The following is an 18,626-nucleotide window of genomic DNA, read 5'->3' as shown; positions in this document are numbered from 1 at the left end:
ACCGACGTCAGACTCCTGCTGATCTACTAAAGCTCTGCCTTCAACAGCACTATCCCCTCGAGACTGATCTCAACTCCAAGGTCTTGGTCTTGGCTCTGCCCTCTGCAACTAGATCTTCAGCTTTCTGACCCACAGGCTGCAATCAGTGAAGATGGACAACTGCACCTCCACAACAACAGTCAACACTGGAGCACCCCCCACAAGCCAAGGATGCGTCCTCAGACCCCTGCTGTACTCCCTGTACACATGAACACCTGCCATCTGCAAGTTTGCTGATGACACCACATTGGTAGAATGAATATGTAACAACGATGAGTTAAATACAGAAAGGAGATAGAGGGCTTGGCAATATGGTGCACTGAGAACAACTTCCCCCTTGATGTTGGCAAAACTAAAACTGTTCATTGACTCCAGAAAGAAATGGGGAGAACACAGCCCCAGCTACATCAACAGAGCTGAGATGGGAGGGTGGACAGCAGTAAGTGCCTCAGAGTGGCGATAACTGACAACCAGTCCTGGATTTCCTATGTAGATACGATGAATAAGAATGCACAACAATACCTCCTTTTCCTGGCAGCTGGGGAAGTTTAGCACGTACCTAAGGACTGTCACAAATTTTTACAGATGCAGCATTGAAAGCATGCTGTTGGGGTGCATAATGGCCTGGTATGGCAACTGCTGTATCCACAGCAGTAAGGAACTGCAGAAGGTGTGTGACGATCACAGAAGCTAACCTTCCTCCATGGACTTAATTTACACGGCTTGCTGCTGCGAAAAGGCTGCCAACATCATCAAAGACCCCTCCCACCACAAATGATCTGCTATAACCTTTTCCATCAGACAGAAGGTTGAACACACACACACCAGCAGATTCAGGAACTGATTCTTCCCTGCTGTTATTAGACTGAATGTACTCTGTGTACCTTCAAATAATGCTGACCTTCCCAATGTTGATCTTGCTCAGTGCATGCCATGTGCAATGTGACCTGTGTGCCTCTTAAGTTCTTTTTTCACCCTAAGATCTGTACATCCTTGCTTAATATGATCTGCCTGTACTGCTCGTAAACCAAGTTTTCCACTGTACTTAGCTACCTGTGACAATGAATACATCAAATCAGTCAAGTTTATAAGTCACCACTTACAGCATCATCCACAGTACAAAGGTTACAGATCAGGTACAGTGTGATAATGTCACCAGCGTGCAGCATCATTATCAGCCACAAAGTACCTAGGTACAATCCTTAAGTATGGAATAGAAAAATAAGGAAAGTAAGTAATTGTATAACTCTACACAGAATGACCGTAGGTCAGAAAAAGAAGCAAAGTGAAATAGATAAACCTTACAGTCTAAGATAATAAAGTGTGAAGCTGGATGAACACAGCAGGCCAAGCAGCATCTCAGGAGCATAACAGTTGACGTTTCGGGCCTAGACCCTTCTTCGTTACAGTCTGTCTCCAAGAGCTGCCCACAGCAGACCAACATGGCGGGCCTTCACGTGGTTTGACAGCTGGCTTCTGCCACATTCCGCCCTGGGCTTCTGACATCCCTGCTTTGGAGGCCGGGCTTGGGTGTCTGACGCCAAGAGAAGGGAGGAAAAAAGAAAAAAAAATGGGCAGAGTGGATGTGCTGTGGCTGGAGTGCTATCTTACTGGAAGTTCTTTGATTTTGCAGAAGCAGAATAAACACATTGGGCCAAATTACTGCCCTCTGTGCTACTTAATGTTATGAATAGATGTTGCTGTGTTTCTGTAATGTTAGCAGTATTCCAGGTAAAGATTGCAACTCACTGCTTATTGTTTTCTCCTTTGCAGGGCGTTATGTGCTGTCGTTCCTCGGTTGCGCTTTGACTGTGATAGGAATCTATCTGCTGGTCACATTTGGACCAAATACTCACGAGGAACTCTCTAGCAGGAACCTGGAACTGCATCTTCTGGGGTGGCCATTCCTCCTATACCTGGTAAGGGCTGGGATAGCTCTGGAGGAGATGTGGCGATGGAGGGAAGGACAGGTATGGAAGGTTGGAGGGTGGAGGATGGCGGTGTTGGAGATTGAGTTTTGAATGGAGGCATATAGAGGAGGTAGAAGGCAAGCTGTTGTGTGACACTGATTGGGGTTTGTGACTTTAATAGGGCCTGTTCTGTGCTGTATTGTTCTCTGTTCTATGTTCTATATTTGTTTGTCAGTTCATAGCACTAATAATACTCAATATTTCAGCAATGATTCTGGTTTAAATGTTCCAATTTAGTGCCACTGACCTGTTTCTGTCTTTATCTCAGCTTGTGGTGATCGTTATCTTCTGTCTTCTCCTGTACTTCTACAAAAGACAAAATATGGCATACCTTGTGATTATATTACTGCTGGTGGCTCTGCTGGGTAAGTGCGAGTTCCCCTGTCTTGGATCTGCTTCTGTTCTCCTGCTTATTCTTGGATTCTTCCCCCAGTGAGAGTGTGTTCAACCTGCACAAGAAATTGGTTCTTCTGACCTTTTTAAAAGAATGTTAATTTATGTGATGTGGGCATTGGTGGCTGAAACAGCATTTATAACCTTTTTTCCTTAGTTGTCCTTCAGAAGATGATGAGCCACTGCAGTCCATATGCCGGAAGTAGACCTGCAATGCTGTTAGGGAGGCAGTTCCACGATTTTGACCCAATGATAGTGAAGAAACAGCAATATATTTCCAAGTCAGGATGGTGAGCTGTTTGGAGAGGAACTTGCAGTTAGTGATGTTCCCATGTTTCTGCTGCTGTTGTCTTTCTAGAGACTAGTGGTTGAGAGTTTGGTAGGTGCCGTCTAAGGATCTTTGGTGAATTTCTGCAGTGCATCTTGTAAATGGTACACACCGCTGTCGGTGGTAGAGGTTATGGTGCCAATCAAAGCAGGTTGCTTGTCCTGGAATCTTTCAAACTTCTTGACTGTTGTTGCACTCATCCAGGTCATTGATAAGTATTCTGTCACAACCATGACTTGTGCCTTGTAGATGGTGGACAGGCTTCTGGGGAGTTGAGTAGTGAATTACTCGCTGCCAGGCAAATTCTCTCAGCCCCCCGTCATTCTGAAGCACATCAGTCTTTGTGCACTGGGCCTGATCTTACAGCTGCAAAGGGGCTTCATTTGCCTATCTGCACCCTTTGCCTATCCCCTTCAGTCAGGCAAAGTCTATAAGAGAGAGTCGCTGAAGGAAGCAAATGGAATTGCATTCATTTGTTACTTGGCCTCTTGGTATGTGGTCTGTTCCAGAGAATCAGTTTGTGAAGGGTAGAACTGGAGCTAATAATTATGCACAATTTACAGAAATACATATTAAAGCATGCGTCTCCTCGCCCAGTCATTCTAGTTTAACTTTATTTATACCTCTGGCCATGAGTGAATTCTCAGTTAAAGTCCGTGACCTGCATACAATTAAATAATTAATATTTAGTAATGTAATGGACTCTTGTGTAGTGGTAGTGTCCCTACTTCTGAGCCCCACATCTGGGTTCACGTCCTACCTGCTGCAGAGATGTATAATAACATCTCTGAACAGGTGGATAAAGTAGCAATTGCTGGCAAAATTCAGGCCTGGCAGCATTTGCGGCAAGAAAGCAAAATTAATGTTTCGAGTGTGACTGTTCATCAGAGAGGAAAACAAAATCTGTTGTGTCACTGGACTCGAAATATTAACTGTGTTTTCTTTCCATAATTGCTGCCACACCTACTAAGTTTCTTTTGTGTTTCAGACCTCCAGCATCCATTGTTCGTAGTTTCAGGCATTTTTTTAAAACCATATGTAGCAACACTACTGTGCTAGAATGCAACTTGCACATTAGCTGTGCAATGGCCTCTTGTGACAGTGGTAATGTCCATACCTCTGAACCAGGAAGCCTGGTTTCCAGACCCATCCACTTCATAGTTGTGTGGAAACATCTCTAAGGATTTTGATTAGGAAAATATCTTAGCTGCATTATATGAGGGTTTTTGTGGCACTGTGTAGTGCCCCAACCTCTGAGCCAAGAAGCCTACATTCAAGCTCCACCTGCTCCAGAGGTGTAAGACGACTGGTGCACAAGTTGGTGAGATTATCTTAACTGGGAAAGATTGATTCCTTGATAATTCAGCAGGATGAGCATGACTACTGCGCAACTATTATGAGTTCTTATTCTCATTGTGTCATTTGCTCCTCCAGGATCAGTGACTGTTGTTGCAGCAAAGGGTGTGTCAGGAATGATCATTCTTTCGATCCAGGGGGACGTGCAGCTGGTTTATCCTATATTCTACGTAATGCTTGTGTGTATGATTGCAGCAGCAGTTTATCAAGCAGCGTGAGTTAGTGTTTTCATTTTTGTCTGTTGGGTTTGGTTTCTCAGGTACTGAACGCTTCCCTAAGATTCAGTTCCTCTGACATTCAGTCACTATGGGTGGCACGGTGGCTCAGGTGGTTGGCACTGCTGCCTCACAATTCCACCCTCGGGCGACTGTCTGTGTGGAGCTTGTTCATTCTGTCCATATCTACGTGGCTTTCTGCCGGGTACTTTGGGTTCCTCCCATAGTCCAGAGATATGCAGGTTAACTGGATTGGCCATACTAAATGGCCCATTGTGTTCAGCGATATGTAGATTAGGTGGCTTACACGGAAAGGTTTAGGGGATGGGTCTGGGTGGGATACTCTAAGGGTCAAATGTGAACTTGTTGGGCCTAAGGGTATCAGAGATAATGGGAACTGCAGATGCTGGAGAATTCCAAGATAATAAAATGTGAGGCTGGATTAACACAGCAGGCCAAGCAGCATCTCAGGAGCTCCTGAGATGCTGCTTGGCCTGCTGTGCTCATCCAGCCTCACATTTTATTATATTGTTGGGCCTAAGGTCCTGTTTCCACACTGTAGGGATTCTATAACTATGCTTTTTACCACGATTTTTAATATAAAATAATCATACTTTTCATGATCAGCTGTTGTCTCAGTGCACTTAGATCATAAGAAATATGATTAGGATTAGCCATTTAGCCCATTCAGGCTGCTCTGCCATTCTGTAGGAATCATAGTTGATTTGACGTTCCTCACGTCCATTTTCCTGTCCTTTCCCTGTAAGCCCTTGATTCCTGTACCCCCACAACTCTGGCAAGGAATTCCAAAGGCTCAACCTGCTGAGAGAAGAAACTCCTCTTCATTTCACTCGCAAATTCCTTTATTCTGAGACTTTACAGTCAGTGAAGTACTGTGTCAGTGTTGGAAACACTGCAGCTGGTTTTCACATAGCAAACATGTGCAAACTTGCAGTGTGATCAGATAATGTTTTTGTGAAGTTGATTGAGGGAAAATATTGGCCAGGGTAACTCCCCTGTTCTTTGAACCAGTGCCAACAGATCTTTTGCGTCTGCACAAGGAGGCAGATGGGTCTCTAAAAGATGACCTCTCTGGTACAGAACAACACTGAAGCATCAACCTTGAGACTTGTGCCCTGGAGCAACAAGATAGAAATAATACCAACTAAACCGTGGCGAACGCTGAGCATTCAATTGTGTGGTACTTGGTCACTTTCTGACGTTTTGGGCTGTGAAATTGTATTCTGAGGGTTGCCAGGCAACCATGAGCAAAGGGTTCAAAGCTAAGCTTTCCCTTTTAATTGAAGAAATCAACCCCATCATTTACTCCATGAAATTTGATTAGCTGCTTCTCCAAAGGCACTTCATTTACGGAAAAATAACAGGTGGCTTACAGCTCACAATAAACTGTTAGTGCCAACAAATCCCGTGGTAACCCTTCTCAAGTCAGACAGTGACCAGTGGGCCAAAATCTGTCTGTCTTTTTTTCCCCTCATCCTTAAATATGAATATCTATTCCAAACATTCTGGACAGTAGAACTCTGACCCTCTGTTTAGCTTATGGTCTGGGTAAAATGGGATTTTCAGTGTCAGGATATCGGTGTTTGGTGTTGAAGAATGAGAGACTGAAATTGGTTTTTGTATCATTGAAGGTTTCTGCGTGAGATCTCTGAGTTGTATGATGCATCACAGATTGCTAGCCTCAGCTACATGCTATCCACAACAATTGCAGTCATTGCTGGTGAGTATTGGGTGCTGACCAATCAATATTTGATTGAATGGAACTCCCAGGGGATATTGAGATGTCTTGAAAGTGGAATATTAGTTCCCAGAAGTTGGTGAGGAGCCTGTTCTCAAGGTATCAACACAAATCCTTTTCCTCAAACTATTTAAATGTGAATTAGAACTAAGAATGAGTGCCTGCACCCTGGGTGTGATATCTGGTGCCGTTACAGCTTCTAACATTAAAACTGCCTGCTTCCACCTCTGTAACTCTGGCTTGTCTTTGAGTGCCCTGGTGCAAGAATCACAGAAGTCTAGTGTTGAACTACAGCAAGTAATTAAGAAAGCTAATGGTATATTATTCTTTATGGGATGGGGAATTGAGTTCAAGAGTAATGGTGTTATGCTTCAGTTGTACAGGACATGGTGCAACCATATCAGGAACACTGTGCACAATATTGACCTCTCTGTTTAAGAACGGATGTAAATGATTAGAAGCAGTTAATAGTAGGTTTACAAGACTGTACGTGGAACAGATGATGGGTTGTCTTCAGAGGAAAGTTTGGACAAGCTAAGCTTGTATCTGCTTTGGTTCTAGACGAGAAAGAAATGATGTGATTGAAACATACAGGCCCCTGAGCGGGTCGACAGAGTGAATGTGGAGAGGATGTTACTCTTGCAGGAGCATCTATAATATGGGGCGTGGTGGTGGGGAATCACTGTTTCAAAATTAGGGGTCACCATACATTAGGAGAAATATTTTCTCAAAAAAGTTGAGACTTTGTTTTTACCATCTGAGGTGATTCACATTTTTAAGGCAGTGATAGTTACAGGGTTGTGGGAATGTTCAGGTTGGGGGTAGTAATGAAGTCGGTTAGATTGAGGGGAGGGTTGTGGATGGTCAGGAGGAGGGACACGGTCAGAGGGCTTGTCAATGATGGGTGTGGTCATGGGGGGGTGGGATGTGATGGGGTGTGTTGGGCTCAGGGGGATCTTTAGGGTGTGAATTGTGAAGTTGGAAGGAATGTGCTGTCTGCACCATTCTGATCTTGTTTTCCTCCCTAGGGGCCACGTTTTATTTGGAGTTCAAAGGTACTGATGCTCTTCACATCTGCATGTTCATCTTTGGGTAGGTGCACGCTGAATTGCATGTTCAAGTCATCTTCAGCATAATGCCCGAGCATTAACTTGTGGCTCAGATTTTTCTGACAAAATAAAAATGTTTCCGGTTGCTGCTGTCCCTCTGACCTTGACCCGAGCCGTACCTCATGCAGATGAAGGTGCCAATAACACTGGGGTGTATGAGGCCGTGGGAGTAGAGATACATAGGCAGTCTAAGATGGCTGGGAATGTATATGCATTACTGAATGAAATGTGGTAAACCAGCTTAAACTCTGGTTCCAAGTTAACGCATAAGCATATATTACAGTGGCACCAGCAGAGACCTGTCCCTGAAGAGGAGACTGTTGGGTGTTGTGCATAGGCCAGCGCCTTAGTCATAACGTAGGGCACTGTGAAGATCTTGAAATGAGGTGCATATAATGTGGGTAAAAAGGCTATAATGGGTGACTTCAATTTATGTCTAGACGTGGTAAGAATTACGTACCTGAACCGAGACTTCACAATTTTTATCCTAGAGTCGTGCAGCGTGGAAACAGACTCTTTGGTCTAACTGGTCCATGCCAATCGTAATCCCAAACTAAACTAGTCCCACCTGCCTACTCCTGGCCCATATCCCTCCAAAACTTTTCTATTCATAAACTTCTCCGAATATCTTTTAAACATTAATTGTACCCATACCCACCACTTCCTCAGGAAGTTCATTCCGTGTGCAAACTACCTTCTGTGTTTTTTTTTAAAAATTGCCCCCACGTGTCTTTGTTAAATCTCTGTCCTGTTAGCTTTAAAAATGTGCCCCTAGTCTTGAAATCCCCCATCCTAGGGGCAAGACAACCACCCTAAAGCTCTATTAATATCCCTCATTATTTTATCAACTTCTGTAAGATCGCCTCTCAACTTCCTATGATCCTGTAGAAGATAAGTCCCAGCCTGTCTCAATCGGCACAGGCTTGGAGGGCCGAAGGGCCTGTTCCTGTGCTGTAATTTTCTTTGTTCTTTGTCCAGTCTTTCTTTATACCTTCCATACCTGGCAACATCCTAGTAAATCTGAACCGTCTCCAGCTTAATAATGTCCTTCCTACAACTTGACGACTAGAACAGGACACACAATATTCCAGAAGAGATCTCATTAATGAACAAGTGAAAAAGTACAACACAGGAACAGGCATTTCAGCCCTCCAAGCCTGTGCTTACCATCATGCCCTAATTAAACTAAAAACAAACCTGTTATTTTTCAATTTGTATCCGTCTATTCTCTCCTTTATTCACGTAACCATCCAGGTGCCTCTTAGATTCTTCAATGTGCCTGCTTTCACCACTACCTCTGGCAGTGCATTCCATGCTCCTACCATACTGCATGAGAAACCTTCCTTGCGCATCTCTTAAACTTTCCCCCTCTGACCTAGAACTTGCACCCCCTTATAATTGAAACTTCAACCCTGGGAAACAGCCTCTGACTATCCACCCTGTCTATGACTCTAATAATTTTGTAGACCTCTGTTAGGTCTCCGCTCAGCCACCGTCTTTTGAGTGAAAACAATCCTAGTCTTTTTTACCTTTCCTCATAGTCAATGCCCTGGAGACCAGGCAATATCCTGATGAACCTTTTCCTGTACCCTGTCCAAAACTGCTCACAATACTCCAAAGGCAGCCTTACAGGGTTTTATGTAGCTGCAACATGTTCTGTACGACATCAGCATGACTTCCCAACCCTTGTAATCAGAGGACTGAGCAATGAATGCAAGTGTACCAAAAAGCTTTAACGAACCTGTCTGTATGTAATCAAACTTCAAAGAATTATGTACCTGAACCCCTTGTTCCCAATGTCCTCCAACACTATGCAAGTCCCTACTATTAATTGTTTCAGCCCGTCCTTGTTTGTTGTACCAAAATGCAAAACTCTAATTTCTCCAGCTTGAACTCCATCTGGCACTGTTTAGCCCGTTGACCTAATAGCCCGTTGATCAAGATCTCTTTGTAATCTTATATCCTATCTCCAAGCAATGAGGTCCACCATTCCATTTCCCTTCTTAATTACTGACTTTATCTGTATGCTAACATTCAAAAAATCTTTCTGCAGTCGCTTCAAACTGGAGACTGAGTCCACAGGTATCCGTGTTGGGACCACTATTGTTTTGTGATATACGTAAATGATCTGGAGGAAGGTATAGATGGTCTGATTAGCAAGTTTGCAGATGACATGAAGATTAGTGGAGTAGCAGATAGTGAAGGGGACCGTCTGAGAATGCAGCAGAAGAAAAACAGATTGGAGAGTCGGGTGGAGAAATGGCAGACGGAGTTCAATCTAGACAAATGTGAGGTGACGCATTTTGGAAGACCCAATTCAAGAGCGAACTATACAGTGAATGGAAAAGCCCTGGGGAACATTGATGCACAGAGAGATCTGGGTGTTCAGGTCCATTGTACCCTGAAGGTGGCAATGCAGGTCAATAGAGTGATCAAGAAGACATATGGCATGCTTTCATTCATTGGACGGGGTATTGAGAACAAGAGTTGGCAGGTCATGTTACAGTTGTATAGGACTTTCATTTGACCACATTTGGAATACTGCCTACGGTTCTGGTCGCCACATTACCAAAAGGATGTGGATGCTTTGGAGAGCGTGTAGAGGGGGTTCATCGGGATGTTGTCTGGTATGGAGGGCGCTAGCTATGAAGAGAGGTTGAGTAGATTTAGGATTATTTACATTAGAAAGATGGAGGTTGAGGGGGAACCTGATTGAGGCCTCCAAAATCATAAGGGGTATCGACAGAGTGGATAGCAAGAAGCATTTTCCTCAGAGTGGGGGACTCAATTACCAAGGGTCACGATTTCATGGTGAGAAGAGAAAAGTTTAAGGGAGATATGCGTGGAAAGTTCTTTACGCAGAAGGTGGTGGGTGCCTGGAACGCGTTGCCAGCTGACGTGGTAGAGGCAGGCTTGATAGCATCATTTAAGATGTACCTAGAGAGGTACAGATCCTTGGAAAATAGGTGACAAGTTTAGATAAAGGATTTGGATGGGCACAGGCTTGGAGGGCGAAGGGCCTGTTCCTGTGCTGTTATGTTCTTTGTTCACTTTTTGTGTGTCTTTGCAGGCACTTTATATCTGCCTCGTGACCTGCTGACTATTTTTTTGTTGTAAATCTGTCTGTAGCATAGTTGGTCCTTTCATCTAAGTCATAGGTTTTAAGTGCTTGTGGCTGCACTGTTGACCTCTGACGCTTGCATAGTTGTAACTCGTCAATATGAAAATGACCCATTTATTATGACTGTTTACTGTTAACCAGTCCTGTATCTGTACAGATATCACACTGAAGTCCTGACCGCTTGTGCAGTGTTTTTTTTTGTGCCACTTTTTTGAATGTCAGTTTTAAATTCCAGTACATCACATTTATGAGTTAGTTCGTCTTTGCTTGTTAAATCCTCAAAAACACTTAACAGATTTGTGGAACATTGTTTCCGTTATATAAGTTGTAATCGATGCGGTTGTATTAAGGTTTTCTAAATATAGAAACAAGAATGAGAGTAGGCCACAGGCTTTTCAAACCTGCTCCACCATTCATTATGATCATGGATGATCACTCAACTCAGTGGCCTGTTCCTGCTTTTAAACCATATCCTTTGATCCCTTCAGCTCCAGGTGTTTTATTCAACTCCTGCTGAATTCCCACCATCATTAAGAACCCCAACCTGCATTAACCTGGTCTAGATGTTAAGATTTGAGTTGGTTTCTGTGAGGTTCTCACCCACCTCATTCTTCTGAATTCCAGCCAGTATAACTAACTGATTTAGTCTCATGTCAGTCCTGCCGTTCCAGGCATATCTAGTAAACCTATGCTGCACCCCTCCTATCCGTCAGATGATAAGAAGACCAAAACTACAAGTGCTATTCTAGGTGTAATCTCGCCTAGACTTTAATTGCAGTAAGACATCCCTGCTCCTGTATGAAAATCCTCTTGCTATGAAAGCCAACAAATCATTCACCCTCTTGACACTCTGCTGCCTCTGCATGCTTACTTTCACAGACTGATGTGCAAGGACACCCAGGTCTCGTTGCTGGTAGCCAGGAAGAGTTGGGTTTTTATGCAGGGGAGGGGGCAAGAAGTAAATGATAGCTGGAGGTAAAGCCCAAAGACACACAAGAACAGTTGAAAAGACACAGGAGCAGATAATGGTCAGCCTAGCAGAATGAATGTCTGTTAGTGGGGACTATCAGTGGCTAACAATGGGTAGTGTGTAATAACAGATAATGTGATAACAACACATTAGGCAAAACTGGCCTAAAGTATCTTGAGATAATGGGAACTGCAGAACTGGAGAATTCCAAGATAATAAATTGTGAGGCTAGATGAACACAGCAGGCCAGGGTCTAGGCCCGAAACGTCAGCTTTTGTGCTCCTGAGATGCTGCTTGGCCTGCTGTGTTCATCCAGCCTCACATTTTATTATCCTAAAGTATCTTGATTTGTCTCCTTCCTTTTGGTAGATGCTATGTCACACTTGTGGTTTTCTACTCTGCTGGTACTGCTCAGAATTTAGGGAGTTTTAGAAGATTAAAACCAATGCACCCATCATCTTTGCAGTCACTTCTTTTAAAACCCTAAAATGCAGGCCATCAGGTCCAAGGTCTTGTCAGAGTTTATGCCAATTAGTGTTCTCTAATGATTGTAACTCCTTCAAATTGCTTCTCTATTTTTTTCCCCCTAGCCCACCACCCGAACTGCTTTTGATTGAACTTGCAATGCCTTTTGTGTTTTCTGTTGTGAAGACAGATATAAGATACTACTTCAAAGTCATTACCATTTGTTTTTCTTTCTTTTTTTTCATTCCTTGGGCTCCCCCTCTAGGGGATATCTGCTCACTGTCGCTACACACCGCCTTTTTATATACTGGGGTAGGAACTGTCTTTTGCAATATCTCTTGTTCATTTTTATTTGCGTCCCAGAGTCTCCTTTTTTGTTTTTTTTTAGCCCTCCTTTGCCAATTTCTAAAGCTTTCCCAATTTTCTGGTTTAGCATTAACCTTAAATGTTGTACTCCTTTTTCTATTAGGTATCATCTTTGACTTCCTCGGTTAGGCATCGATAGTGATTTCTTCTTATTGAGTCTTTCTTTCTCAATATATCACTACTGAAAGTTATGAATTATCTCCTTAAATGTCTGCCACTGTGTGTTGATTGTCTTGTCTTTTCACCTTTTTCCCTAATTGTACTTTCATACTTTCTCATACCTTTGTAGTTACCTTTGTTAAAGTTGAAGAGACCAGTTTCAAGCCAAATTTCTTGCTGTCCCAACTGAATCTGGAATTCCATCATCAGCCATTTCCATCTTATAGCTAGATTGCTGTAATGACCACTGGGTGGCAGAGAAGCTCAGTGTGGAAAATAAGAGGTGATACACTTTGGAGAACATCTTAAAACAAAGGGTTAGTAAGCACTGCAGATGCTGGAGTCAGAGATAAACGTGGAGCTGGAGGAACACAGACCAGGCAGCATCAGAGGAGCAGGAAAGCTGATGTTTTGGTTTGGGATCCTTCTTCACTTCCCTGTTACTCTGCTGCCTGCCCTGCTATGTTCCTCCACCTCCACCCTGTGTTGTCTTTAAAACAAATGATACTATTCTAAAGGCTGTGCAAAAGCAATAGATACCTGGGTATACATAAATCATTCAAGGTGGTAGGACTGGTAGAGATAGTAGGGACTGCAGACACTAGAGAATCTGAGATAACAAGGTATAGAGCTGGATGAACACAGCAGTCCGAGCAGGAAAGCTTGATGTTTCGGGCCTAGACTCCTCTTCAGAAATGGGGGAGAGGAAGGAGATTCTGAAATAAATAGGGAGAGGGGAGAGGCGGATAGAAGATGGATAGAGGAGAAGATAGGTGGAGAGGAGACAGACTGGTCAAGGAGACAGGGATGGAGCCAGTAGAGGTGAGTGTAGGTAGGGAGGGGATAGGTCAGTCCAGGAAGGACTGACAGGTCAAGGGGGGGCTGCGGGATGAGGTTAGTAGGTAGGAGATGGGAGTGTGGCTTGAGATGGGAGGAGGGGATAGGTCGGAGGAAGGACAGGTTAGGGAGGCAGGGACGAGCTGGGCTGGTTTTGGGATGCGGTAGGGGAGGGGAGATTGAAGCTCGTGAAATCCACATTGATACCATTGGGCCGGAGGGTTCCCAAGCGGAATGAGTTGCTGTTCCCGCAACCTTCGGGTAGCATTGTTGTGGCACTGCAGGAGGCCCAGGATGGACATGTCGTCTGTGGAATGGGGGGAGGAGGAGGAGTTCAAATGGTTCGCAACTGGGTGGTGCAGTTGTTCACATAAACCGAGCATAGGTGTTCTGCAAAGCGGTCCCCAAGCCTCCACTTGGTTTCCCTGTAGTAGAGGAGGCCACAACAGGGAGAGTGGATGCAGTCTCTCACATTAGCAGATGTGCAGGTGAACATCTGCTTGAATTGGAAAGCCTTCTTGGGGCCTCTGATGGGGGTGAGGAGGCAGGTGTAGCACTTCCTCCGGTTGCAGGGAAAAGTGCCGGGCGTGGTGGGGCTGGAGGGGAGTGTGGAGCAGACAAGGGATTTATGGAAAGAGTGTCCCTCCGGAAGGCAGATAAGGGTGGGGAGGGAAAAATGTCTTTGGTGCGGTCGGGTTGCAGATGGCGGAAGTGTCAGAGGATGATGCGTTGGATCCAGAGGTTGGTGGGGTGGTACATGAGGACAAGGGGGATTCTGTTTTGGTTGTTATTGCGGGGAGGGGGTGTGAGGGATGAGTTGAGGGAAAAGCTGGAGCCACGGTAAAGGGTGTTCTCGACCACTGAGGCGGGAGAAGTTGCGGTCGTGGAAAAAGGAGGACATCTGAGATGTATGGGAGTCGAATGTCTCACCTGGGAGCCGATGCGGTGGAGGCAAAGGAATTGGGAATAGAGGATGGCATTTTTACAGGAAGGTGGGTTGGAGCAGGTGTATTCTAGGTAGCTGTGGGAGTCGGTAGGCTTGAAATGGATATTGGTTTCTGGGTGGTCAGAGATGGAGACAGAGGTCCAGGAAGGAGAGAGAGAGTCCAGGTGAACCAGGTGGTGAACGATGCTACCCGACGGTTCCAGGACTGGTAGAGAGACCTGTTAATAAAACAGGTCTAGACTTCATTAATAGGGGCATAGAGTATAAGAGAAGGAAGGTTATGATAAACTTGTAAATGACACTGGTTAGATCTTACCTGGTGTACTGTGTATGTATAAAGTGAATAGGTTGGAGATGCAGTTGAGAGGTTTGTGTGAATAGTTCTAGGAAGATTGTTTGAGGAAGTTGGGATTGTTTTTGGTGAGGAGAAGGGTGATCTGACGGAAATTTTCAAGATCATGAAGTGTCTGGATAGAGTGGGGCAAACTGCTTCTGCTTGATCAAGGACTGGGAGGCACACTTTTTTCTCTCATTTGTAATGCTTCTGTCTAATTTTAAAGTAGGTCTTGGGGAATTTGGGGCAGAAGGGGACTTCTTACAGTCCAGAGTACCAGAGGTCAGAGAGGCTGAGAATCTGGCAAGGAGTAGCCAAATAGAGCAATAAGAAAGTTTTTAATAGGAACAGCACCTTTTACTCAATCCAGAGGCAAAGCTCCTGAGATGGCATCAGGATTCAAAAGTGACCTGGGTCAAGTGAAAGCTGCTGATTGGGTGAGCATGGACAGTTAATATTTGTGCTGCTACTATTATCTAGTAATAGGACTAGACAAGCAGTACAGGAACCCTCGAGGGAATTTCCTCTGGAAAACAGATGCACCACTTTGGAGATAATGGGAACTGCAGATGCTGGAGAATTCCAAGATAATAAAATGTGAGGCTGGATGAACACAGCAGGCCAAGCAGCATCTCAGGAGCACAAAAGCTGACGTTTCGGGCCTAGACCCTTCATCAGAGAGGGGGATGGGGAGAGGGAACTGGAATAAATAGGGAGAGAGGGGGAGGCGGACCGAAGATGGAGAGTAAAGAAGATAGGTGGAGAGAGTATAGGTGGGGAGGTAGGGAGGGGATAGGTCAGTCCAGGGAAGACGGACAGGTCAAGGAGGTGGATGAGGTTAGTAGGTAGCTGGGGGTGTGGCTTGGGGTGGGAGGAAGGGATGGGTGAGAGGAAGAACTGGTTAGGGAGGCAGAGACAGGTTGGACTGGTTTTGGGATGCAGTGGGTGGTGGGGGAAGAGCTGGGCTGGTTGTGTGGTGCAGTGGGGGGAGGGGACGAACTAGGCTGGTTTAGGGATGCAGTAGGGGAAGGGGAGATTTTGAAACTGGTGAAGTCCACATTGATACCATATGGCTGCAGGGTTCCCAGGCGGAATATGAGTTGCTGTTCCTGCAACCTTCGGGTGGCATCATTGTGGCACTGCAGGAGGCCCATGATGGACATGTCATCTAGAGAATGGGAGGGGGAGTGGAAATGGTTTGCGACTGGGAGGTGCAGTTGTTTGTTGCGAACTGAGCGGAGGTGTTCTGCAAAGCGGTCCCCAAGCCTCCGCTTGGTTTCCCCAATGTAGAGGAAGCTGCACCGGGTACAGTGGATGCAGTATACCACATTGGCAGATGTGCAGGTGAACCTCTGCTTAATGTGGAATGTCATCTTGGGGCCTGGAATAGGGGTGAGGGAGGAGGTGTGGGGACTAGTGTAGCATTTCCTGCGGTTGCAGGGGAAGGTGCCGGGTGTGGTGGTGTTGGAGGGCAGTGTGGAGCGAACAAGGGAGTCACGGAGAGAGTGGTCTCTCCGGAAAGCAGACAGGGGAGGGGATGGAAAAATGTCTTGGGTGGTGGGGTCGGATTGTAAATGGCGGAAGTGTTGATGGATGATGCGTTGTATCCGGAGGTTGGTAGGGTGGTGTGTGAGAACGAGGGGGATCCTCTTAGGGCGGTTGTGGCGGGGGCGGGGTGTGAGGGATGTGTTGCGGGAAATACGGGAGACGCGGTCAAGGGCGTTCTCGATCACTGTGGGGGGAAAGTTGCGGTCCTTAAAGAACTTGGACATCTGGGATGTGCGGGAGTGGAATGTCTTATCGTGGGAGCAGATGCGGCGGAGGCGGAGGAATTGGGAATAGGGGATGGACTTTTTGCAGGAGGGTGGGTGGGAGGAGGTGTATTCTAGGTAGCTGTGGGAGTCGGTGGGCTTGAAATGGACATCAGTTACAAGCTGGTTGCCTGAGATGGAGACTGAGAGGTCCAGGAAGGTGAGGGATGTGCTGGAGATGGTCCAGGTGAACTGAAGGTTGGGGTGGAAGGTGTTGGTGAAGTGGATGAACTGTTCGAGCTCCTCTGGGGAGCAAGAGGCGGCGCCGATACAGTCATCAATGTACCGGAGGAAGAGGTGGGGTTTGGGGCCTGTGTAGGTGCGGAAGAGGGACTGTTCCACGTAACCTACAAAGAGGCAGGCATAGCTGGGGCCCATGCGGGTTCCCATGGCCACCCCCTTAGTCTGTAGGAAGTGGGAGGAGTCAAAAGAGAAGTTGTTGAGTGTGAGGACGAGTTCAGCTAGGCGGATGAGAGTGTCGGTGGAGGGGGACTGGTCGGGCCTGCGGGACAGGAAGAAGTGGAGGGCCTTGAGGCCATCTCCATGCGGAATGCAGGTGTACAGGGACTGGACGTCCATGGTGAATATGAGGTGTTGGGGGCCAGGGAATTGGAAGTCCTGGAGGAGGTGGAGGGCGTGGGTGGTGTCACGGACGAGGGTGGGGAGTTCCTGGACCAAAGGGGAGAAAATGGAGTCCAGATAGGTGGAGATGAGTTCGGTGGGGCAGGAGCAGGCTGAGACGATGGGTCAACCAGGGCAGGCAGGTTTGTGGATTTTGGGAAGGAGATAGAAACGGGCCGTGCGGGGTTGGGGAACAATGAGGTTGGAGGCTGTGGGTGGGAGGTCCCCTTAGGTGATGAGGTCGTGAATGGTGTTGGAGATGATGGTTTGGTGCTCGGGTGTGGAGTCATGATCGAGGAGGCGGTGTCGGAGAGTCGGCGTCTGGCCTCGGCGATGTAGAGGTCAGTGCGCCATACAATGCACCACTTTGGATACTGTTTGAGGGAATGGCCTCTCACGGAGAAGCAGTATCAATCAAATTCATTGGGCCACAGTTGGGTCTGCTGCATAGGTGAGGAGGAGAAAATGTGAGGATAGAGCTTGCTAAAGTGAACTGGGCAGATAGATTAATGGGAATGACAGTAAGCTAACTGTGGCAGATATTTAGGGAGGTAATCCATGCCTCTCAGCAATAAGGAGGAAAGATTCTTTCCTGGAGTATAACTTCACAGCTCTTGAACTCAATCCCTCTATGAATGAAAGCTATCATACCATACACTGTCGTAGCAACTCTATCCACCTGGGTGGCAGCTTTCAGGGAACTGTGAACATGAACCCCAAGATCCCTGTGCTCCTACACACTGCCAAGAATCTTTCCGTTAACCCTGTATTCTGCTTTCAAGTTTGTCCTTTGAAAATTAATCACCTCACATTTGTCAGGGTGAAACTCCATCTGCCACTTCTAGCCCAACTCTGCATCCTATCATTGTCCCTTTGTAACCTAGGACAGCCCTCTGCACTGTCCACAATGTGACTCACCTTAATCGTCTGTGAACTTGCTAATCCACCCTTCCACTCCTTCATCCAAATCATTTACAAAAATCACAAATAGCAGAGGACCCAGGACAGATCCTTGTGGTACACCACTTGTAACTGAGCACCATGTTGAATATTTTCCATCCACTACCACCCTTTGTCTACTAAGGGTTAGCCAATTCTGAATCCAATCTGCCACATGTCCCCCTATTCTATGCCTCCTTACCTTCTGCATGAGCCTGATACGGGGAACCTTATCAATGCCTTGCTTAAATCCATGTATACCACATCCACTGCTCCACCTCCATCCATGTGTTTGGTCACCTCTTCAAAGAATTCAGGAAGGTTTGTGAGGCACAATCTACCCCTCACAAATCCATGCTGACTATCACGAATCAAACTGCCTTTCCAAGTGATCATAAATCCTATCTCTTAGAGCCCTTTCCAATAATTTGCCCACCATTGACGTAAGACTAACTGGCCTGTAATTTCTGAGGTTATCCCTATTTCCTTTTTCTGAACAAGGGAATGACACTCGCTTCTCTCCGATCTTCCGGCATTATACCCGTGAACAGAGAGCGCAGAAAGATCGTCACCAAAGACCGTGCAATCTCTTCCCTGGCTTCCTGTAGAATCCTTGGATAAATCCCATCAGGCCCAGGGGGACTTATCTATCTTTAACTTCCTCAAAATTTCTAGTACATCTTCCTTAGTAACATCAACCTTCTGTAGCCAACCAGCCTGTTTCACACTGTCCTCCTCCACAGCTAGGTCCCTCTCAGTTGTGAATACTGAAGAAAAGTATTCATTAGGGATCTCTCCTATCTCTTTAGGCTCCGTACACGAATTCTCTTTACAATCCTTGATCAGCCTTACCCTTTCTCTGGTTTTCCTTCATCCTTTCTGGAGTTT

The 18,626-nt window shown here is 45.9% G+C and overlaps 1 protein-coding gene across 2 annotated transcripts in view; it reads left to right on the top strand.

Moving 5' to 3' along the window:
- nipal3 (NIPA like domain containing 3) overlaps window positions 1-18,626 on the top strand; it is a 69,540-nt gene that overhangs the window by 34,315 nt on the left and 16,599 nt on the right. For both annotated transcript variants that reach the window (XM_048557913.2, XM_048557914.2), the window contains 5 exons: window positions 1,813-1,958; window positions 2,278-2,374; window positions 4,165-4,300; window positions 5,954-6,042; window positions 7,089-7,152. In XM_048557913.2, the coding sequence (XP_048413870.1) occupies window positions 1,813-1,958; window positions 2,278-2,374; window positions 4,165-4,300; window positions 5,954-6,042; window positions 7,089-7,152 (532 nt within the window). The remainder of the gene's footprint in view (window positions 1-1,812; window positions 1,959-2,277; window positions 2,375-4,164; window positions 4,301-5,953; window positions 6,043-7,088; window positions 7,153-18,626) is intronic.

The sequence above is a fragment of the Stegostoma tigrinum genome, chromosome 24 (genome assembly GCF_030684315.1).
Source record: "Stegostoma tigrinum isolate sSteTig4 chromosome 24, sSteTig4.hap1, whole genome shotgun sequence".
NCBI classification, from domain to species: domain Eukaryota; kingdom Metazoa; phylum Chordata; class Chondrichthyes; order Orectolobiformes; family Stegostomatidae; genus Stegostoma; species Stegostoma tigrinum.
This window is presented reverse-complemented; position numbering and strand designations above follow the sequence as displayed.